General features: G+C 42.1%; 1 protein-coding gene across 7 annotated transcripts in view; it reads left to right on the plus strand.

Moving 5' to 3' along the window:
- The window catches only part of DAB1 (DAB adaptor protein 1), a 338,270-nt gene that overhangs the window by 18,203 nt on the left and 296,373 nt on the right, over positions 1 to 23,694 (plus strand). For all 7 annotated transcript variants that reach the window (XM_061121780.1, XM_061121781.1, XM_061121784.1 and 4 more), the window contains exon 2: positions 766 to 968. In XM_061121780.1, the coding sequence (XP_060977763.1) occupies positions 902 to 968 (67 nt within the window). In that variant the 5' untranslated portion in view covers positions 766 to 901. The remainder of the gene's footprint in view (positions 1 to 765; positions 969 to 23,694) is intronic.

Raw genomic sequence — 23,694 nt, forward strand, 5'->3', positions numbered from 1 at the left:
GTATAGTAAATACTGGCCGTAATTGAAGTGGTATTATTATCATTATTATCTCTTCCCAGCACAGTGTCTGAACTTAATAGTACCTAGTAGTGTGCAATGCATATTTATTACAGAAAGAAGGATGAAATGTGTGTCTGCCTACTCCTTTTCCTCTTCTCTTCCTCCCCACATTAAATGCTTGTCTGCTCATATAGCTGGGGGGAAAAGCTGACATAAAAATTGGCTTGCTGGAAAGTTTCTCAGCCCCATTTGTCACCTTACCCTTGAAGCCCAATTGTATGTCAACTGCATGTCCCCTCTGATGCCTGCTCGTGACGGACAGACCACAGGTCACTTCCCTATGATCTGCTTCAGCTGCCAAGGCTCTGGTCAAGCTTGCCTGATGGATGGGTGCCTTATTCTTGGAAATGCCTCCACGGGGCTGCTCAGGAAATATGCCTGTGCTGCGTTTTCTGAGTGGTTTTCCAGGCTTGACAATAAGAAACACGGAAAATAAAGCATTGAGTTTTGCTTTTCTTGAAAGTCCAGTGTTTTAAAGATCTGCTATGTGTTTTCTAGTTTTGAGTTTTTGCAAATAAGGCCTCTCAAGCTCTTTGCTTGAGAGCATATGAGCCCTGTCAATGACTTAATGAAACCACGTGGGCAGTTTATACATGGAGACCAAGGTTTTCCTGTTTTTGCATGTTTGACAGTTCCTTTTTGCCCTTCTAATTTCTGACTTCACCAGGGTGGTTATTCTGAGTGTTCTCTTCTTTTGATTTGCAGCGCTCAGAAGGAGTGAATGAAATGTGCAACTCGGGGTGTCGTTTCTGAAAGGAGGAGTCATTTTCTTGAAGAGGAGTCCTCAATGAGCCTGGCCAAGGCCCGGGATCTGTGTGAAGTGGACTAAGGATTTAGTAGGATGTCAACTGAGACAGAACTTCAAGTAGCTGTGAAAACCAGCGCCAAGAAAGACTCCAAAAAGAAAGGTAGGGCTCAATCTCTTCCTTTCCCAGTGGCTACTTATTGTGCAGGAGTGGGTTTTCGGTCTTTGGAATAGTGTTTGGTACTGTCTTTGTGATTGCATATAGTTTTACAGTCACCAACATTATTTGTTGTCTTTTGTGTTCACCGTATCATGTTTTAATTGCTCATCCTTTTCTGGGTAAAATCCAAAAAAAAAAAAATCTTCATAATATGCAAGGCCGTTCTTAACCTGGCTTCTACCTCTCTCTCCATCCCTCTAGCAATATCACTGCCTAAATCTGCGCCACATCCCCACCCAACCCTGTTTGCATTCCAGGCATTCTGTGTCTTGTAGTTCACCTTGGAATATATTAGGTTTGTCAAAAAGTTTTTTCAGATTTTTCTGTAAATCTTATGGAATGAACAAACTTTTTGACCAGCCCAATACCAGTGATTCTCGAACTTCAGGCATGCAGGCATAACCTAGAAGATTTGTTAAACCACAGATTGCTGAGTCTCGTTCCTGGAATCTTTGGTTCACTAGGTCTAGGGTGGGGCCCAAGATGCATTTATAACAAGTTCTCAGATGATGTAGATGCTGGGAGTTCAGAGACCAGATTTTGAGAGCACCTGGACTACCAGTTAAGCCCCAAACCCTTTTGTTGCTCTCCACTTTTTCTTAGACTGACCTTCTCCTAACTTTTCAGGGTTGACCTTAGTAGGGCTCCTGGAGGGTCTTTCCTTACTCCCCAACTTGGGTTACTTCCTTTCTTTGTTTCACTAGCACTTTATTAGTATCTCACTTGCTTAAAAACACCCTGTATTTTCACTGGACAGCCGTACTATACACTCCTCAGAGCTGGATCTCTCGTTCACCCTTTTAACTCCCGACAATTAGAAAGTGTCTGACATAGAGGAGGCACACAGGTATCTGGTAGAGAAGACTGGCATGCATAGTGTGATAATAAAATAATTCTATTGCTGTTCATGATTTTTGGAGGATTTGTTCCTATGACTTTATGACCATATCTCCTTGTTATAATTAGGTGTAAGCAACTTGTTGCCCGGTGTATACATGTGTGTGTCTGTGGTGTGGTGTGTGTTTTCTGTCTGTGCCATCTCTCTTCCTCCCTTGTCTTTAAGACTGTGTGGAAGAGGATTAATAGAACTCTCTCTCAAGTCTTAAAATCTGACAGCATGGGACTGCAAACAAGCTGTCGTTGGTTGCTTTGTATAGGCAGTGATTTGTCTGAGGCATAGCCATGCCTGCCCAGTCATGTTTTCTGATGGCGTTGTCTGATGCTCTGTAGGAAGCAAAGGACATAAATGTAATACATATGCAGGTCTTGGACAGTCAGAACCCTAAGAAGGACTATAAATTTTGCTTTAGATGTTTATTTGAAACACAAGTATTTTGGAAGAAGTCTATTTTATCCTTTAAAACCTAATATAAGCCTTGCTTTTTATGCATGAGAGTATAAGAATAATAGAAGGAAAGCAAGTGAGAGAACAGGTCTTAGGAGAACTGCCACATGGAAAAAAAATTATTGCAGAGCCCGGTATGTACTAGAATTCAAATGCTTTCTCACTGGAAACTGACAAGTTATATTTTTGCTTCAAATTTAACCTTTCCACTAAACTTATGCTCTTGAATGCTTAATGCATTAGAATTGTACTTAATGCATATCTTTTCATTCTTAATTTAAATACACAAAACCTGCAGCATTCTAAAGAGAGGATTCAGGTTTTTCAGAACATTGGCTTAGTTGAAGATTTGGAATGGGACTGTGAAGGTGACCTTTTGAACTCCTCCTTATCTTCACATCTTTAGTAGCTCTAAAATCAACAGAGTACCTATACAAGGAGTGTCCTCTAGTGAGTGGCTAATACTGTGAAGTCTGGGCAGGCAGAGCTGGATCCAGATTCTGCTATATTACTTCCAAACTGTGTGACCTTAGCATGTGACTTCACCTCTCTGAGACTCAGTTTCCTTTCCCTTAAAATGAAGATGTAGTATTACAAAGCTCAAAGGCTCACTAGGAAGATTAATTGAAATAAGGCAAATAAAACACTTAATATAGAACTTGGCATATGTTAAAAACTCAAAGAAGTTTATCTGTAATCTTCTTCTCTTCTTCCCATTTCCCCCTCCTCTTCTCCTTCCTTCTTCTCATCCTCTTCTTTCCCTGTCATCTTTCTCCATCTTTCCCACCTCTCCTTTCTTTTTCCTATTACTCTTCTGCCTTTCCCATTCCATCCTCCTCTTCTTTCTCATCTTTATCAGAATCATCACATTGTTTTCGCTTCCCCAAGGGGATCTTAAAAAGTATATAGCTGATTTGTCTGTAATTATGCAACCAGTGTTAAGCAGTTTTTATTCTCGATACCCTTGTCTGGACCAAGGCACAAGGAAAGCACACATATACATTAAAAGAGAGAACAAGAATGTGCTGGTAATAGGATTAATTCATTTCCTGTTCTTTAGTTTCGGCTATGGGATTGTATAAGTATTCCATTAAACAAATGTTGCTAGCTGGACCAAAATAAGTAGAACTTTAAAAGGAAGTAAGTAGTTTATTTATTCATTGGTCTTGAATCTTGAATATAATAGTGTTACTTAACTCTTTTACTAATATTTTTCTATGACTCCTCTTTGATTTTCTAAAGAAGTAATATATAACCTTATAAGTAAGTTTCAGGCTTCTTCCCAATCTTTAAATATTTGTTCTTTTTCTTATTTTATTACATTGTCTCAGCCTGTTAATACAATAGACTTTCCTGGTGACTCAGATGATAAGGAATTTGCCTGCAATGCAGGAGACCTGGGTTCAGTTCTTGGGTTGGGAAGATCCTCTGGAGGAGGGATTGGCAACCCACTCTATTATTCTTGCCTGGAGAATTCCATCAAAGGAGCCTGGTGGGCTACAGTCTGGGGGGGTTGTAAAGAATCATTAATATGATATTTAGTAGACAGTAGATATCCTTAACTTTTTCTTAAATTAATGGAAATGCCTTAAATTACCTGTAAGTGTGATATTTAAGTTTTTTTTAGTATTCATTGTTAGTTCCCCTTCATTTATCATTTCTAGGAATTATTTTTTAAATCTTGAATTTTCATGTTGAATTTTATGATGCTTTTTCTATATTTATTTCAATGATTATACATGTATTTTTTTCTTTTAGTTTAAAATCAGCAATAACTCATGGATCTCACTGATAGATTTTCTAATCTTCATTTCTGTTTATGATATTTTATGTACCCTGTGGTTTTAGTTTGATATTTTACTTAATATTTTGTTATTTATATTCATCAGCAAGGTTGGTACATATTTTTCTTTTCTTGAACAATCTTTGTGCCTGACATAGGTCAAAGTTAATAACCTTACATAATGATATTGGTGGTAAGGAAACACAATAATTTTAGACTTCTTTATGAACAATAAATATTTTTTCTTTTTTAATAGTTTCATTAGACATTTTAAAAGTTATAGATGCCTACTACTGAAAGCTAGAAAAGATAGGCATGCATTATCCTAAAAATTAAAAATAACTAATTAACATTCTAAGTTACTTCCGTCTGAACTGACTTTCCTAGGTAATACATGTACTTGAGATTATGCTGTTCATATGATTTTACATCCTGCTTTGTCATTTGATATTCTGTCATAAGTATATTTCTCGTTTTACTGCTTGGTATTACAGAATAGAAACGTTTTTCTTTTCTTGGCAAGATTTAGGTGGTTGGTGGGGCAGACATTTTGCTTTCTAAAAAAAAACAACAAAACACCTGACAATGTGAGGCATCTATCATGACAAAGAGCGGCGTAAAGAATGTTAAGAGGCCATTCATAATTCTTCAAAAACCTATCACCCTGGTTCTTTGACCCAGGCTGTTGAGAGTAAGTCAGACAGATTCCCAAACAAGTCACACTGGAGCATATTTCACCACAAAATGAGTTTCTAGACAGGCCATGTATGAGATGCAACTAGAGTATTCATAGTTCAAATAAGGAGGGGATGAAAGTAGTGAGAAATAAAGTTGTTTCCTTCATTTCATTTTTATTGGATTGTGTCACTACACAAACAGCTTGTCAAAGGTGCCTATTCTGGGAGTGGAATTTGATGGAGGACCAAAGAGAAAGAATGTGTATTTTCCGGTTCATTATCTGCCGTCAGAGGGAGAGCATCAGCTGACACCGTTTGTGGTGATCCTGGCCTTAGGACACCCAGTGGAAGCCTGTGGTAGAGGAGTGGGTCCCAGCATTAACAGACATATCTGGGGGCGATTTTAGTCAACACCATCTGGCAGCTTACTGTCGTGGAAGAGCACTAACTGTGGAGTTCAGCAGACCTGGTTTTTCCTCTATAACTCTTGTTCTTATCTGTTGTGTAACCAGAATTTAGCCCCATTGACCCTTTTCTTTAAGTGTGTGATTCCAGTGTGTGTGTAGGGGGAGGTGGTTGGGTATTACTACTCTGCTTGTTATCAGAAAGGTGAGTGAAATTATCTTGGATAAAGGGCCAGCTTGGGATCTGAATATGATCAGGGTTAGCTTTTTTGTCCTCTTCCTTCTGAGATCACAGTTTAGTATTCTCTCCTTATTTTCTAGAAATACTTGGACATAAACTTAATCACTTTCCTTATATTTATTGTGGAGCTCTACTCAAGGATAAATGGCAACCCACTCCAGTATTCTTGCCTGGAAAATCCCATGGATGGAGGAGCCAGGTAGGCTACAGTCCATGGGGTCACAAAGAGTCGGATACAACTGAGCGACTTCACTTTCACTTTCACTCAAGGATAATTACTGAACAACAACAACACAGCATTATTTCCTCCCAAACTGTCTTTGAACCCTAGCTGCGTGCCTCAGTAGCTGTGTAGACTTTTGGGAGGTTTCTTAGAAGATTTCTGTCAGTTGAGGTGAAGGAATGGTTTCAGGAACAGCATGCTCAGGGTCCTAATCCCTCCACTGATTGGTGAGTCCTGGGAAAGAACTCTGTTAATAATAACTGGCTTACCACTTAGGAACTCATAAACTTTCGTACTTATTATCCCACTGGTCCTTAGGACCTTGGGAGAGTAAATTTGGAAAATCATTTTACCAGCCGTTTGGTGCAGGGAGAGCTGCTATTTCATTGCTTCTATCTGCTGCTTTTATCCTGCAGGGAGGCAGACTTGGGGTCATCAAGACCTTGAATTTGTGCTTGTACCCCAGGCCTCCCGCTCTCTAGTTGTTCACCTCCAGGCAAGTCACTTCCACACTTTGAGCCTTACTTTCCACACGCACTCAGTGGGTGCAGAACTTATATTTGCCACGTGTGACATGTAGAAGAGGCATATTTGATTAATTACTTTGTCTGCAAATGTTTATCCAGCCCTAGCCATGAGCCCAGTAGGAGCTTGGTGTTCTGGAGGTGGAGCTGGGGGGACAGAAATACTGGATAAGGAGATTCGGACTCCAGCCAGTACATGTAGTCCAAGAACTTCTACCTGAGAGGAGGCCCTTCTGACTTCTGTGGGCCTCATCCTTGTGGCTCAGTGGTAAAGAATCCGCCTGCAGTGCAGAAGATGCAGTTTTGATCCCTGTGTCAGGAAGATCCCCTAGAGGAGGAAATGGCAACCCACTCCGGTATTCTTGCCTGGGAAATCTCATGGACAGAGGAGCCTGGCAGGCTACAGTCCATGGGGTCACAAAGAATAGGACCTAACTGAGCATGCACACATGCATGTATCCTTCAGAAGGGGGGAAAAAAAAAAAAAATATATATATATATATATATATATACACACACACACACACACATGCATTTTTTTCCATGTTGCCACTTTTCTTCATCTCCATCTGTTACTATTGATAAATTTTATGTTTCATTTTTAACTCCAATTTATATTTACCAATTAAAATACTGCATTTTTATCATACTAAAGAAAATTTTTGTGAAAACTTTTTTCACTGCTTTCCTGACCCAAAGCAAGTGGATTTCAGCTTAATACAAGTAACATGATACTCCAAATGTCTATGTACATTAAAACATGAATAACTTCTCTAAAAGTACATGAAAGTTTAGAAGGAATTAGTGTTCGGGGGCCAGAAGAGCCTTCTTTCAAGATGTCTTCTCAAGAGAAGAATGACTTACTTGCCCGTCATTCCTCAGTTGGTTAGTGGTGGAGACAGAGCTGGAAGCCAGGAATAACTCCCTGGATGGTGTTGCTTGTGTTTACAGATTCTCAACAGCTTCCCTTCTTAGGATTAAGCTCTTGGTGTGTTTGCTCCTTCTTTTGTTTTGAAGCCTCCTGGAAGAGCTCATGCTTTAGAATCAGATAGACTGGAATATGCATCAAGGCTCAGCACCTTTACTATAGGTATATCTCAGGCTAACTGCTTAATTGTTTCAAGACTCAGTTCCTTCATCTTAAAATAGAGGTCTCAAATACCTGTCTCAAAGTGTTGTAATGAATATTTTATGAGTCAAAAATATAGAGAACACTTAACACAACTGTCTGTATACAGACTCAAGAAAAGGGAATTTTCCCTTTCCCCTCGGACCCCCAGCTGCCTATCTGAAAGGTGACCTTCTTCTTAGTGCTGCAGGATATAAAAAGAGGTGGAAGGTACCCTTTTCTCCAGAGGTGCATGGGGGTAATCAGGCAGTGAAAAAAACATACTGGTCTGTCTTCAAAAGGATGCTTTTTCCAAGAATAACTGGGAAGTCAGACAGGAAATACAAAGGAAAATGGACCGTGTTGTCAAGCTACATTCATTAATAACCATCATTTCTCATGCGCTTCCTGCATGCTAGCCTTTTTAGATAAATTGTCCCCTATGAGCCCAGACCTTACATTGCCCCATGGAACACATAAGAAAATAATATTCAGAGAGATCATGGGACTTGCCCGAGGTCATACAGCTTGTCTCCACTGGCTGGAATGCACTAAAAAGTTTGATGTGTAAGTTGGTGCCCTCTGAATGCACGTGTTGGCCCTGTGCTTTGATGTGGAAGGTGGGAAATGTGAAAAAGGGCTACATTCTTTTGGAGGGATGGACATAGAAACAGGTTAGCCACCTCAAGTCAATTTATGGTGCCATTCTGTTTTCTCAGGGTGAGCTCATCACTGTCTACTGGTGGTGTGATTTACAGGCTTTGAAGATTCAGCATCAAGGATTTAGTAGCAAGACAACATACATTTCTCTGGGGTTGGTCCATGAAGTTCTTGGGCTAAAGAGTTTGAGAGGGAGGAAACACCATTTTGGGTCTGGAAGTCTAGTTTTTATGGAAAGACTGCTGCATCACGTTACATGTGGTAGGCAGAGACTTCTGTCTTCCCCACAAGCACATGGCCTTGAACTTATTACAGGACACCTCACTCACTGTGGCCATTCCCTGAAGACAAATTCGTTTCTGGCTTCATTGGTGACTTTGTTCTGACTGGTTTCTTTAGAAAGTCGGTTTTTTTCAAATCCCGCTGCACACCTGCTCTCCTCCGTGAACATATTTTGCAACCCCAGCAGAGCAAGCTGCAGCAGGCAGAGCAGCAAGCCAGCCTTCTGAGGCCTGGTCCGTGTCTCTCTGTCCCTCTTCTCTCCCCATCCTGCACCATCATGAGCCCTGGTCTCAGGACACACTTCTGCGACTTTCATGCATGCTGCTCCCTTACTTGGATCATCTTTCTCACCATGTTCTCTGGACTGACTCTTGGTCATCCTTCAGAACCCGGCAACCATTTGACAGATCCATCGTCCTTGACACTTGGAGCTTCCAAGTGCCCTCGATGAATTAATCAATGATATTAGTTCCTGCAACCTCCTAAATATCTCTCAAGTCCACTCCTCTCTCCCCACACTGCCCCTCTCCTCAGGATAGTTTGGGCTGCCTTCATCTGTCATCCAGACCATCCCATCACCCTCCTGAGCAGTCCTTGGGTTTTCAGAATCATCCATCTCCAAGCTCTTCCTGACACTGCTCACTAATGGGAAGATCTGATCAGTTCTGACCTTTGCTTCAGACCCTTCTGCAAACGGTCCCCACTGCCCTCAGGATAAAGTCCACGAGGTTTATTGGGGCTTCAGGGAAGGCCTGCCTGGCCTGTCCCCTTCTTATCTTTCCAGTCACATCCCTCACCACTCTTCCAGAATGATACTCCACTCCCTAGCTTAACTGAATTCATTTCAGTCTCCTGATCGTACCATGGTATATTTCACATTTGGAATTTTGCAAATGTTTTTTCTTCTTCCAGGAATAGTACTTAAAAATAGTTCTCTTCAAAGCAACTCCACTTCTGCTTTAGCTTCACGTTAGCTATTACATCCCCAGAAATGTTCGGGGGGCCCATTGCAACCCACCCAATGCGATCCCCAGTTGTAATCATGACCAGTCTGTGTGCTCACAAAGCACTTCATTTCGCCCATCTTAATACATTGTTTTAATCATTTTTTAGTTCCTCTTTATCCCTTACTAGGCTGGGAGTTCTTGAGTGCAGGGACTATATCTGGCTTCAGTTTAAAAAGAATAATAATAATTTTAAAATTTTATTTATTTTTGGATGTACTGGGTCTTTGTTGCAGCAGGCTTTTCTCTAGTTGTGAGCAGTAGGGAGCTACTCTAGTTGCAGTGCTCAAGCTTTCATTGTGGAGGCTTCTCTTGTTGTAGAGCATGGTCTCTAGGGTACTCGGGCTGCCGTAGCTGTGTTTCCCAGGCTCTAGAGCACATGCTCAATAGCTGTGGTGACTGGGCTTAGTTGCTCCATGGCACATGGGATCTTCTCTTACCAGGGATCAAACCCATTTCTCCTGCGTTGGCAGGCAGATTCTTTACCACTGAGCCATCAGGCAAGCTCCTAACTTCACTTTTACCACTAAGCACAGTGTCGGAAGATGTAGGTATGCAGCTTTGTTGAATGAATAAGTGAATGAATGAACATAGGACTAAAAAAGCCTCACATGCTTCGATTTGTGAAGGCTCTTATAGCATGCTTCATTTATTCAAATCATCACATCTACCACATTTTTCTTATACTTTTTTGTTTATTTCTCTGCCTCTGCCACTAACTAGGAGTTCCCAGCACAGCATTTGGAACTTGGTAGGTATTCATTAGATGTTTGTTGAATTAATTATCATAAAGCGTGGGGGAGAATGATTTGCACAAGCAGAAAGAAAATTTAAAACCATAAACATCTCCCTGAAGAGCTTGCTCTAGAGATTCTTATTATGTGGCATTGAAAATTCCTCCCATTCAGTGAACTACACCTCTCCCTTTTGCAGTGTGTGTCCAATCATGTCTGGTGCTATAATTCAGCGTGATGTGGGCCGTATTGGTAGTAAGAGCTATAAGATTTGCCATATTAGTTCATCCCACTGCTTCATTAAGCTCAGTGTGCTGCCTCTGGCAGTGGCTGGGCTTGAATTTTGATGTTTGGAAGAACAAAGCCCTTCATATTAGCCCTCCGATTTCTATGAGTCAGGTAAGGTTACAGTCCTGCCCAGTGTCTGAGAGCCTTCATCTTCGCAGGTAATCAGTAAGTGGCCCAGAGCATGGGTGTTATCATCTGTGTGGATTCTGAGCAGACAGAGAAGGTCCCAGGTGTATCAGGATGTGAGCAGCCCCATCCTATGGTGACAGTTTCTGGGGTGGTCAGAGTACGGCATGTTGCAGGATTGCATGTTTCTGCCCAGTCCATCAAGAGAGCACCCGTAGGTCAAAGGGAGAGGTGAGGGTGGAGTGCAGATGTCTCATTTAAGCTTGAAAACAAGCATCCCCTTATTTCATGAGAAGCAGCTCAGGCTCAGATTGGTGAACAACTTGCTTGAGATCACACAGCATGTGACAAGTTAGGGACACATTTGCACCTTGATCTCTCTAACCCCAGAGCCTGCCCCTGTGCTGAACAGTGGACTGAACTTCTCCCTACTGAATGAGTGTCCTCTTGTTAATGTCCAAGTGTTACTTACACTGAAAGACATCTTCCTACAGATTCCAGCAGCCACACCATTGGGCTGAGACGGCCTCGGCGGCAGAAAGGAGTGATGGTAGACCATGTGGTGGAGGCAGAAAGGGAGTTAGCAAAGCGTAGAAGCCCTGGCACTTTACCCCTTGTGACTGTGGTGTGTGAAAGGTTGCTACCTATAAGGACTCTAGAAGCTGAGAAGGAAACATTTTGCTTTCTTTAGGAGGATGCCAGAGAGTCCAGGCTTCCCAGATGTTTTCCAGTTTTCACAGAGTTGAAGATGAGGTGCACTTGAAGGATTTTGACTGCATATAAATCAAAATACAGTTTAAGATCTGAATTGAAACAGGCGCTCTGATTTTGCAGATGCCCCAGTTCTGTGAATAGTATTGTTGGCTCAGTTTACCTCCCAGTGGGCAGCCCCACATCAGAAATACTAATGAGGATGATGGTGATGAAGGTAAATACTCTCTGCCCACAATTACAGAATAACAGGCAAGGTATTCAAGCCTTTATATATATTTTCTCTTGCAGAATAACCCCTTGAGGTAGCTCCTTATTTGAAATCTCATGTTTACAGGGGAGAAAACAGAAATAGGAGACGGGAGACAGAGTGAATGCTGTAATCTCAGAATCGATGCTCTGAAGGGCCCTGTGGTTCTGTCTCACGCATCCATTTAGCAAGTATTATATGTGCCTTACATGTACCTGGCATATTCTGAACAGAGTGACCTGCTTGAACCTCCTAAACACGCTTGAGTTTGCTGCAGCAGCTCTCCTTTCAATCTGGAAAAAATCCCCTTCTCTTGTCTGCTTTCAAGGTTCATCTGATCCTCCGAGACCCAGCTAGATGGCATCCCCCTCCTCCCATGTAATTCAACCTTCCTTTCTCCATGATTCTCAGCATACCATTTTAGAACATTTTTAATTTAGATGTAGCTCTCCTTCCTTTCTTCCATCTATTAAGATTTCACTTACAGACTTCTCTTCCTTGCTGGATTGATAGAGGGGACTGTGTCTTGTGCATCATTTTATCCTCTCAAAGTTGAGAGGAAGAGAATTATTAAAGAATTCCCAGTGAGCGAAATGGGAAATGGCATTAATTAGTTGACTACTCAATACAGGCAGAGAATGCAATGAGAATCCAAAAGATTTATGAAGTCAGTAGCGCTCCCATTTTTCAGGTGAATAAACATACTCAGATAAGTTCAAAGTTTGTTCAGCATCACTCATGTGAATGGAAGAGTGGGAATTTTAAACTCAGGTCTAAATGATCCAGAGCACAGGACCTTTTTGATATATTCTTTGTTTTCTCCACAGTGGTCATTGAATAGAACCTCAGTGCAAGCTCATTTCCTAGGGGTCTGGTTGCTCTTGCAAAGCAGTGGCAACATATGCAGTTTACTTTTATAAAGAGTTTCTATACCAACATTAGAGATTTCACTTCCTTCTACCTGGGAAGCATGGTCACTTCAGTCTTTCAACCTTCCCTGGCTGGCACTGCTGCTCTAGGAAGAACATGCATTCCAATTGTTAAACCAGAGGCAAGAAAAGCCACGCAGGAACTCACATTGGAAGAAGCCCAGCGGATGATGAATAGCAGACCTGAATCTTATCATGTATTTCAGGATGATGTACGGGACTGTTGGAAACTGCCTTTGACAAATGTGCCCGGGAAGGGGAATTATCTCCAACAATGAAAAATGTTCTTATTATGTGATCCTAAAAAAGGATCAAGACCCCTATCATTGGGGAAATGATTATCCCCACATCCTTTATTAACAGTGATATGGAAGCGTGTGCTAAAGACGATGGACATGGCAATGATGCTGTGATGGATAGCCATGAGTGCTGGAGTCAGGCTGGACTTAGGAAAGGTAGTTTGATGCTCAGTGGCACATGGGAAATGTGTAACTCTCAGGTCGCTTTTAGCCCTTGCTTCCTAAGCTCTGCAAGACGTGTGCCTGCTGTCTTAGTTGAGTATCCAGTGACTTTTGATCAGGCTGAGGCTCTGATTAAATAGTAGAAGGGATATAAGTTTGTAGGAAATAAAGCTACTTTTATAGGGGGAAGAAAATGGTGTGCCCAGCATGTTAAATATTTAATCTCATTTTATTTTCACATTTCACATGCATATGTAGAAACCAGGAGTCATAGAGATTCGGTAGCCTGTCCAAGGCTGGAAGCCAGCAAAGTGAGGATTTGAACCTGAGCAGTCTGATTGCCAATTCTATGTGCTTTGTAACGTTCTGGCTGGAGTTCAAAATAGTGGGAGAAGCAGCTAAATGAGGTGTGTATGAGAAGGTGCCTACTGTCATCTTTAGTACAGAGCAGATGTTCAGGACACGCTAGTTAGGTCAAGACTTTCGATTCAGCACAGAGAGCTCAGGTTGATGCTCTGTGATGACCTACAGGGGTGGGATGGGAGGTCTTTGAGTTCCTTCCTTTATTTTTCCCTCCCCTCTCTCTTTCCTACCTTCTTCCCTTCGTTCCATTTGTGCGCTTTTTCTAAAGCCAGGCAGAGTGCTGGCCACAGAAGAAGATTGTCAACAAGTCCCTGGCTTAAATAACCTAGAATCTAATATGAAAGACAGACAACTGAGAAGCAATTATAGTTCACTGGAGTTAAGTTAAAATCCCAAAACAGAGATAACCAGGTTTCCAAGGACTTCCCAGGGTTTGTGAGATTTAAATAAAGATTCTTGGAGCTCAGATTTCTTTTTTTTATTCAATGAATGCTTTGTGAAATATCTCCTATTATTACAGACATTATCTATCTATTAGATTTAAGTCTCCAATTGCAAAAAATAAATCCTACTCTGTCTTCCAGTGAAAAGAAGGCCAGCGGATCAGATATCTCACTGGGCAGCAACTTGCTCCCCCTTCTTCTTGAGTAAAATCTCCTTCAAGAGACACACATATTTTATTCATTTCCTATTATGCGTAGGACCAGGTACATAGTATGTGCTCATTAAGTGTGTGTTGAACAATAGAGCAGCCTATATTAGAGGTAATTCTTTGGCCTTTGGCCTACATTTTACTAGAATCAGTAATTTATATTCCATTAGTTTTCCTTTGATGTTTTAAAATAATGATTCCTGTAGCTTCTCCTTCTGCTATCAGAGTTATAGATTGCAAATAGATTTTGTGTAATTCGCCAATGCCAGTCAATTTTAATGGCTGCTTGGAGCACTGTGTAGAGGATTCTGAAGTTGTATCCTAGCATTGAGTAAAAGCAGTTAACACTCAGGTGTATATCTTTTCAGCCTTTTTATTTTTTTAGTTTTTCTGCATAAAAGTGTGTACACACAAGCCTGCAAGCACATACCTTCTAGTTTGATGCTCCTGCGTATTTAATTCCATGCCTTTTCACTAAACCTTACATTTTAAGCTGTTTCATGTCATGTTATAAACTTTTGACAATCGGCATTTACAAAAATCCCAAGTGATCTCGTTTTCTTTAGCTTTTACTCAGGAAATCTCTCTCCCAAGCCTTCTGTCACTGTTGCCGTTCTTCAGTGGTCCATTCCCAACTTTGCCAAATCTTGCTGAAGTTGGGGCATATAGAGATCTGTATTCAGTAGCCAGTGATTCATTTTGCTTTTCCTCCTTAGCTGATGCAGTGTTTGTCTTCTTTATTTTGTGGCCTAGGGAAGATGGTAATTCATTTCCTACAGTGAGAAGAAAATGAGAGATTTTGGGGTGGGCTTCCCTTTGTAGGAGGGCCACCAGTATGGGCCGCTATTCTGGTACAACCTTGGCATTGAGCTTTGCCAATGGAAGCCTCTGAGCTCTAGTGCTTTTGCCGTTCAAATCTTTTAACCTCAGCTTATCAACTTTAATACATTGTCCTGGTGCCTTGATTTTTTGGTTCATCTATTTTAATGTGATGAAATGTAAAAACCAAGCACAGCCTTGTCCCCTCACAATGACTTTAGAGTTTTTCAGCTGATAGCCTAGCTTTCATCTGTTAAAGATTCGAATTTTAAACAGTCAAAAATACATTTTCCTGGTATCTATCATCAAGTGATTAGTGCAACTATTTAGTTCTGGTCGTCTTTCCTATTCTTGGTAGATTTATTTTCTCTTCTTAGAATTCTCCCATTGCCCTCTCTGTCTGGGAGACTGGAGATGTCATTTAAACCTTGCTTATTAGGATTCCATTATTTGTCTCTCATATACAGTCAGCTAAATCAAAAAGTCAGACAGTGTTTTTAAATTGCAAATTTAAATGACAATTTATAGACCAGGTCTACTGGAAATTTTCTGTCCTTGGCATCCATCATTGTTTGTGTGTACATAGTTTTATGTTCTCCCTTTTTATCTTCTTGAGAGCACAGCACACATATCTATCAGGAGAATCAGAACTGCTTGCAATCAAACAAAAAAGGCAATAAAGATCTTGAAAGGAAATGAAGACAAACACCCTAATACCAGATCTTAAATATTAGCTCTTTTCCTCCTCCCTCTCCTCCTCTGCCTCTTAAAGAAGAAACTTCCATTAGTCACTTTTCTTTTTTTTAAGTATTGAAACTCACGGTTTAGATTCAGAGAAAGTAAACATTTGCCCAGGGCCTGAAATATGCCAAATACTCTTAATCTCAGTTAATCTTTATGATAAACCAATGATCATGACACTGTTATTGATATTGTGATAGCTAATATTTATTGAACACTTACTCTGTACTAAGGATTGTTGTATCTTTTACTTACTGTAACTCATTCTAAATAATAATAGATTGCTTTCTGAAGGGGGAAACTGACATTTCATGGGAGGCAAATTGCTCAAGGCCCAAAGCTGAGTGAGTGATGCAACTCCCGCTTCCAGTTAGAACTCTGCCTACCATACTAATTTCTATTTTTATTTTCAGTAAAGAAAATTTTATTTCACTAAGAAAATTGGGGGCCTATTTAGTATCTCTATTTTCTAAGAATGACAGGCTGAAAAGTCATCTCACTATGCCTTGCTGAGTTTTAATTTTGAGCAGGTTGCCTTCGATGGGGTAGCTTTAAACCTTGAAATCATCTTCTTTTATCGGTCCATTTTCTCTGGGATCAGAGTAGATTGGCAAAAGCATTATGATCTTCCATTTCAGAGTTGAAGGATTATCTGTCTTGATGGGGCAAATCATCTCTAAAATCCTTCTAAAGCCAGCTGCAGAGGTTGGTACATTTCAGAAAATAACCTGTGGTACCCAGGAACTTCAGTGATGGGAATCCGTGGAGTAAGATTTACATCGGGAGGGCCCACCTTTAACAAATGGTCCCAGGGCATCTGTTGTGTCAGGCATTTCCATTTGCAGCAGGAGCCTGAAGTTCCTCCTTGCAGCCTCAGCTCACCACCAGGCTACAGTGTCAGCAGCAGCTGGTGGAGTCAAGAGCTTGTAGGATTCCAGTCAGACATGGGAGGTGAGGATATGGGGCCATGAGGAGATTTCCTTGTGCCTGGGGAACAAAAAAAGAGAGAGGGAGCCAGAAGAGGCTAAGGGAGCCATAAGACCATAAATGCAGGTTTGACCCTAAATGAAACAAAGAGGAAAGGAAGGAAGATAGGATGGGTGGAAGCATCTTAGACATCAACAAGGTCTTTGTAGAGTAATTGAGCCAAAGTCACTCATCAGAGGAATCCTGTATCTCCTAGGAATGGGTTGGCCAGAGTAATCCTGCTGTGATCTATTTTTTGGCTGGGAAGAGCTTGTGGGAAGCATAATCTTGGTGCAGATGGATTTCTTTCTGTATCTGATTTTTATTTTATATTGCACTATAGTTGATTTGCAGTGTCATGTAGGTTTAAGGCATTTAGCAAAGTGATCCAGTTATACATATGCGTTTATCTATTTGTCAGATTATTTTCCCATATAGGTTATTGCAGAACATTGAGTAGAGTTCCTTGTGCTGTACAGTAGGTCCTTGTTGATTCAGTTCAGTCTCTTAGTCGTGTCTAATTCTTTGTGACCCCATGGATTGCAGGACGCCAGGCTTCCCTGTCCATCACCAACTCCCAGAGCTTGCTCAAACTCATGTCCATCAAGTCAGTGATGCCACCCAACTGTCTCATCCTCTGTCATCTCCTTCTCATCCTGCCTTCAGTCTTTCCAAGCATCAGGTTCTTTTCAAGTGAGTCAGTTCTTTGCGTCAGGTGGCCAAAGAATTGGAGTTTCAGCTTCAGCATCAGTCCTTCCAATGAATATTCAGGACTGATTTCCTTTAGGATTGACTGGTTTAATCTCCTTGCAGTCCAAGGGACTCTCAAAAGTCTTCTCCAACACCACAGTTCAAAAGCATCAATTCTTTGGTGCTCAGCTTTCTTTATGGTCCAACTCTCACATCCATATATGACTGAAAAAGCCATAGCTTTGACTTGATGGGCCTTTGTCAGCAAAGTAATGTCTCTGCTTTTTATATGCTATCTAGGTTGGTCATAGCTTTTCTTCCAAGGATCATCTATCTTATATATAGTAGTGTGTATATGTTGATCCCATCCTCCTAATTTATTCCCCCGCCACCTTTCCCTTTTGGTAAGTATGGTTTATTTTTTCATGTCTGTGAGTCTATTTCTGTTTTATAAATAAGTTAATTTATATCTTTTTTAGTTTACACATATAAGTGATATTACATCATGTTTGTCTTTGTCTGAATTACTTCACTTAGTATGATAATCTCTAGGTCCATCTCTGTTGCTGCAAATGGAATCATTTCATTCTTTATGTTATGACTGAGTAATATTCCATTGTATACATGTACCATATCTTTATCCATTCATCTGCTGATGGTTGCTTCCATGTCTTGGCTATTGTGAATAATCCTGCAGTGAACATTGGGGTGCCTAGATCTTTTCAAAGTATGATTTTTCTCTGGTTATACGTCCAGGAGTGGGATTCTTGGTTAATAGAGCAGCTCTAGTTTTAGTTTTTAAAGGAACCTCCATACTATTCTCCATAGTGAATTTCTGAGTGCAGCAACTGGGGCACCAGGTTATTTTCTTCCCTGCTACTGGTGGTCTGCAAGATGCGTCCTCATGGCCCCCTCTTGGCACCAAACTGATACTCATAAAGCCTAAATATGATACGTTGTTATCAGACGTTCCCTCTGACTTCTTCAACTTGCTGCCATTTGGTGCAAACCAGCCATTCAGAGTCCTCTCCCCAGGTCACACTATTCTCAGATAGAGGTGGGCAACTGTGGGGTCGCAGGTGAAGCTCAATGAGATCAGGGTCCTAGATTCTCTGGCCAGTTAGTCCAACAAGTTGCAGAACATTCTGTCCTTTCACAGCCTGCAAGGACCAAATAAGAGGGGAGCTATAGCAGCTATTTGGTTAACAACCTGAGAAGAAAGCCTCAGTACCTAGCATTCTTCCTGCACATAAAAGGAGAGTGGCTGTCCCATCCCGCACTGTTCCCCCTGGCCACGAAGGCCTGGAGGTCACATTTCTTGAACATCTTGCTGACGGCTGGTGTGCTCAGGGCCTTACTTAAGTCAGCTCCATCGGCCTTCACAACCTGTGAGGCATGTGTTCTTTAGCATATAGCCCAGTGATTGTGTTAATGTCTTCAGAATTACAAAGTGACTAGTCCCACCTCTTTCTATTTGTTAAGTTATGTGACCTTGAAAGTGAAAGTCACTCAGTTGCATCTGACTCTTTGTGACCCCATGGACTGTATAGTCCATGGAATTCTCCAGACCAGAATACTGGAATGGGTAGCTGTTCCCTTCTCCAGGGGATTTTCCCAATCCAGGAATTGAACCCCATGTCTCCTGCATTGCAGGCGGATTCTTTACCAGCTGAGTTACCAGGAAATCCTATGTGACCTTGGGCAACTTCTAAATCCTTTAAGCCTCACTATTCATATGTAAAAGGGGAGTGATAGGACTCATCTCTGGGGGAGATAATTCAGACCAAATGAAATCATATATGTAAATGTCAGCACATACATTGTGCACACACAATGCGTGCACACACATACACACACTCTAGTTTGCTGCTCTTCTGACCATGAGAAAACTGAAGCCCATGTATCATGGCTGATTGTTGGGACCATAAGGGTTTGAGGGGTAGGCTGTGCACGGCCGTGTGTGCGTGTGTGTGTGTGTGTGTGTACGTGTGTGTGTGTGTGTGTGTGTGTGTGTATGTGTGTGTGTGTCCATTGCTGCCTGGCTCTGTGCTGGAGGTGCTGCTGGTGGCAGAGATACCGTCTGCACCCTGCCTGCCTCCGAGGAAGTCACAGCTGAGCATTCCAGTGTCACCTGTTGGTCTCCAAACGCCAAGCTCACCGTGCTACTTCACAGCTCCCTGCTCAGCCTTCACCTTGGCCTCCCGCAGAATCACTGTTGCTTGGAACAGAACCTATTCACAAAAGAAGCAACCTGGAAGGCTGGGCATCCTGAGGGTTCAAGCCCCACCCTCAGAAGCCAGACACTGACATGTCCCCTTTCCATTTCTCCAGAGCTGCTCTTGCCTTTTTCAGCTCTATTTCCTGCTTCTCCCTCCCTGCAGCAGGCTTTCCTTGGTCACTGCTCGTGGCCAGCTTTATTGATTTGTTCCTTCAAGATCCCAAGTAAGACTTGAGTCACAAAATCCCAGTTCTAGGGAAAGAAAGTCTGTAAATCTCAGCCCAGTTCTGACAGTGGTCACTCCTGGTCTTCAAGAGTTAGGGATATGTAATACGAGCCAGGTGTTATAGCCCACCTTATAGGTGATGGGAGGGGATCACTATGCAAAGTAAGGAGGCACAGGCTGAATACATACAACTACTGAAAAGGTTCAGTTTAGATGTCACTTCTTCCAAGAAACCTTCCTGGACCAAGCTAAACAAGGTGCAAGGATGGTTTAGACCCTCCTGTGTGCCACTTGAATTTGGGGATCTGGCCTCTGTTACATTAGATCTCAAGTTGTGCTAATGCGCTTTCCTCAACCCTGTGTCTGTCTTCATACCACATCCTGCCTCCTGCGAGCAAGGACAGGATATAGTTCCTCTTTGCAAACCCTTCCAGTTGCCCAGTGCCTGCTGCATAGTAGGTACTCTGTAAGTGTTAATAAAGTTGAGCACCAATGGGGATACAGACATGTAATTGCAATGTGGAATGAGAAATACTTCCTCGTGACAACACGAAATGGTCCCTTGGGCAAAAAAACAGTTGTCCCCAGCCTTCTCCCACCCAAGGTGCCATCAGCATCCATGGACAGCAGCAGAGTGCAGACAGGATGGCTATTTTTCCATTTATAGTTACGTTCTGTGTCTTTCGTCCCAAACTCTTTAGGTTTTTAATGTTAAATAGCCTGCTGCAGCTCCTCACTTGATAGCCATCCTGTGCCCCACCCATTAGTGCCAGTTAGCCAGCAGAAGATGAAAAGTTGGGGTTCATAATGAGCTGAGTTGGCACTTGTTCACTCAGCATCTCTTGAGCTGATTAAAGCGCTGGAAGTTGTCAGGCTTAACCTTTCTGAGGAAGGGCTTACAAAGGCACTTTTGCTATAGCTTTTTCCAACCCTCATTTTATTTTGGGTGACTGACCTAAAGGTCTTAAAGTGAAAAATCTTACAAACCCAGGGCTCAAGCCATACCCATAAACAAATACTCATCCCAGACACTGCCCATGAGAGCTGAGGCACTGAGAACAAGGCAGAATGTTAGTGCTGGACACAGAAAGGTGTGACCTTCCCACTGGCCTGGCCACTTATTAGAAGTGCAACAGGGCCAAGTGTGGTGCCTGGTGCCAAGGTTCTTGTTATTCAGTTGCTGAGTTGTGTCTGACTCTTTACAACTCCATGGACTGCAGCACACCAGGCTTCCCTGTCCTTTACCATCTCCCCGAGTTTCCTCAAACTCATTCCATTTAGTCGGTGATGCCATCCAACCATCTCATCCTCTGTAATCCCCTTCTCCTTTTGCCTTCAATCTTTCCCAGCATCAGGGTCTTTTCCAATGAGTTGGCTCTTCGCATCAGGTAGCCAAAGTATTGGAGTTTCAGCTTCGGCATCAGTTCTTCCGATGAATATTCAGGGTTGCTTTTCTTTAGGATTGACTGGTTTGATCTCCTTGCAGTCCAAGGGATTGTCAAGAATCATCTTCAGCACCACAGTTCGAAGGCATCAGTTCTTTGGCAATCAGCCTTCTTTATGATCCACCTCTCACATCTGTACATGACTACTGGCAAAAACCATAGCTTTGACTTTACAGACCTTTGTTGTCAAAGAAATGTCACTGCTTTTTAATAGGCTGTCTAGGATTGTATTGCTTTTCTTCCAAGGAGCAGGCATCTTTTAATTTCATGGCTGCAGTCACCATCCACAGTGATTTTGGAGCCCAAGAAAATAAAATCTGTCACTGTTTCCATTGTTTCCCTGTCTGTTTGCCATGAAGTGATGGGACCAGATGCCATGGTCTTTGTTTTTTGAATGTTGAGTTTTAAGCCAGCTTTTTCACTCTCCTCTTTCACCTTTACCAAGAGGATCTTTAATTCCTCTTCTCTTTCTGCCATAAGGGTGGTGTTATCTGCATGTCTGAAGTTATTGGTATTTCTCCCGGCAATCTTGATTCCAGCTTGCACTTCATCCAGCCCAGCATTTCTCATGATGTACTCTGCATATAAGTTAAATAAGCAGGGTGACAGTATACAGCCTTGACATACTCCTTTCCCAATTTGGAACCAGTCTGTTGTTCCATGTCCAGTTCTAACTGTTGCTTCTTGACCTGCATACAGCTTTCTCAGGAGGCAGGTCAGGTGGTCTGGTATTCCCATCTCTTTAAGAATTTTCCACAGTTTGTTTGATCTACAAAGTCAGGGGCTCTGGTGTAGTCAATGAAGCAGAAGTAGATATTTTTCTGGAATTCCCTAGCTTTTTCTGTGATCCAAAGGATCTTGGCAATTTCATCTCTAGTTCCTCTGCCTTTTCTAAATCTGGCTTATATATCTGGAAGTTCTCAGTTCAAGTACTGTTGAAGCCTGACTTGAAGGATTTTGAGCATTACTTTGCTAGCATGTGAAATGAGTGCAATGGTATGATAGTTTGAATATTCTTTGGCATTGCCCTTCTTTGGGATTTCCAGTCCTGTGGCCACTGCTGAGTTTTCCAAATATGCTGGTATATTGAGTGCAGCACTTTAATAGCATCATCTTTTAGGATTTGAAATAGCTCAGCTGGAATTCCGTCACCCCCACTAGCTTTGTTTGTAGTGATACTTCCTAAGGCCCACTTGACTTCATACTCCATGATACCTGGCCCGAGGGAATAATCACACTATCGTGGTTATGTGGCTCATTAAGATCTTTTTTGTGTAGTTCTTCTGTGTATTCTTGCCACCTCTTCTTTATATCTTATGCTTCTGTTAGGTCCTTATTATTTCTGTCCTTTACTGTGCCCATCTTTGCATGAAATGTTCCCTTGGTATCTGATTTTTCCCGAAGAAATCTCTAGTCTTTCCCATTCTATTCTTTTCCTCTATTTCTTTGCATTGTTCACTTAGGAAGGCTTTCTTATCTCTCCTTGTTGTTCCTTGGAACTCTGCATTAGGTGGGTATATCATTCCTTTCCCCCTTTACCTTTCACACGGTGCCAAGATGCTCCGTACCTATTGATGGAAGGATTGTCCCCGACACCCTGCAGTGTCACAGATGAGAGTGTCTCCTTCCCAAAGACACTGCTATGTCCACTGCAGTGTGTCCAGCACCTCCACCAATGCCCAACACATAGCAGGTGCCTGGTAAATATTTGCTGAGTAAACAAATGAAGCAATGATGAATAGTGATTAAGAACTCTTGTAGGAGAGAGACTTCGATTTGAATCTTACTTCTCCTACTTCTGAATGTAGTTAACACAAGTCTTTTACTCAGGCTCTTTCAGATCCTGGTCCTTCGTTGTTCATTGAGAAGACCAGTATCTTATGGTTTCGGGCTTAACTATGAAACACTTAGCTTGGTGTCTGGTATTGTCTGGTATCTGGTATGTAGTGGGGCTTCCCTGGTGGCTCAGATGGTAAGGAATCTACCTGTAGTGCGGGAGACCCGGGTTTGATCCCTGGGTTGGGAAAATCCCCTGAAAAAGGGACTAGCCACCCATTCCAGTTTTCTTGCCTGGAGAATTCCATGGACAAAGGAGCCTGATGGGCTCTAGTCCACAGGGTCACAAAGAGTCAGACATGACTGAAGGACTAACACTTTCACTTCGTTTTCCTCATGGCCTGGCTTAACCGTGAAGCACTTAGCGTGGTGTCTCTTAGGTGCTCTGCTGTGCTGTGCTTAGTCGCTCAGTCATGTCCAGTTCTTGCAACCCCATGGACTGTAGCCCGCCAGCCTCCTCTGACCATGGGGAGTCTCCAGACAAGAGTAAGTATTCTAACACATATAGCTGTTTTTAGTAACTTCTGTTGTTGTTGTTTTTTTTTTTTTCCCTTTTTCTTTTTTTTTTTTATTTCCCGACCCCCGCCCCCAGCTCCGTAACTTCTGTTGTTAATGGAGTAACTGTAAATAACAGCACTTGATAACATGTCTCGGTCTATTCATTTATCGAGTGAAAATGCTCTGTCTGCTGTACAGGGTGAGGACTAGTATATGTGCCTGGGATCAGTGCTTGATAAACGGTGGATGAGACACCATCACCTTTAGTAGACGACCTCGAAGGCTCAGCCAGTGACCCCTCACCTCCCGGAACAGCAGGCCTGTTTGCTGCCAGGCCTGTCTGGAATGTGATGGCAGCTTTCCTGGGCAGGCACACAAGCTCTGCCCTCTCCTTGGCCTTTCTCCCTGAAAGAACTGAGGCTTTTCACAGGCATCCGAGACTGTATTATCAGACTTTCATCTGGC

The sequence above is a fragment of the Dama dama genome, chromosome 20 (genome assembly GCF_033118175.1).
Source record: "Dama dama isolate Ldn47 chromosome 20, ASM3311817v1, whole genome shotgun sequence".
In the NCBI taxonomy this organism is placed as follows: Eukaryota; Metazoa; Chordata; class Mammalia; order Artiodactyla; family Cervidae; genus Dama; species Dama dama.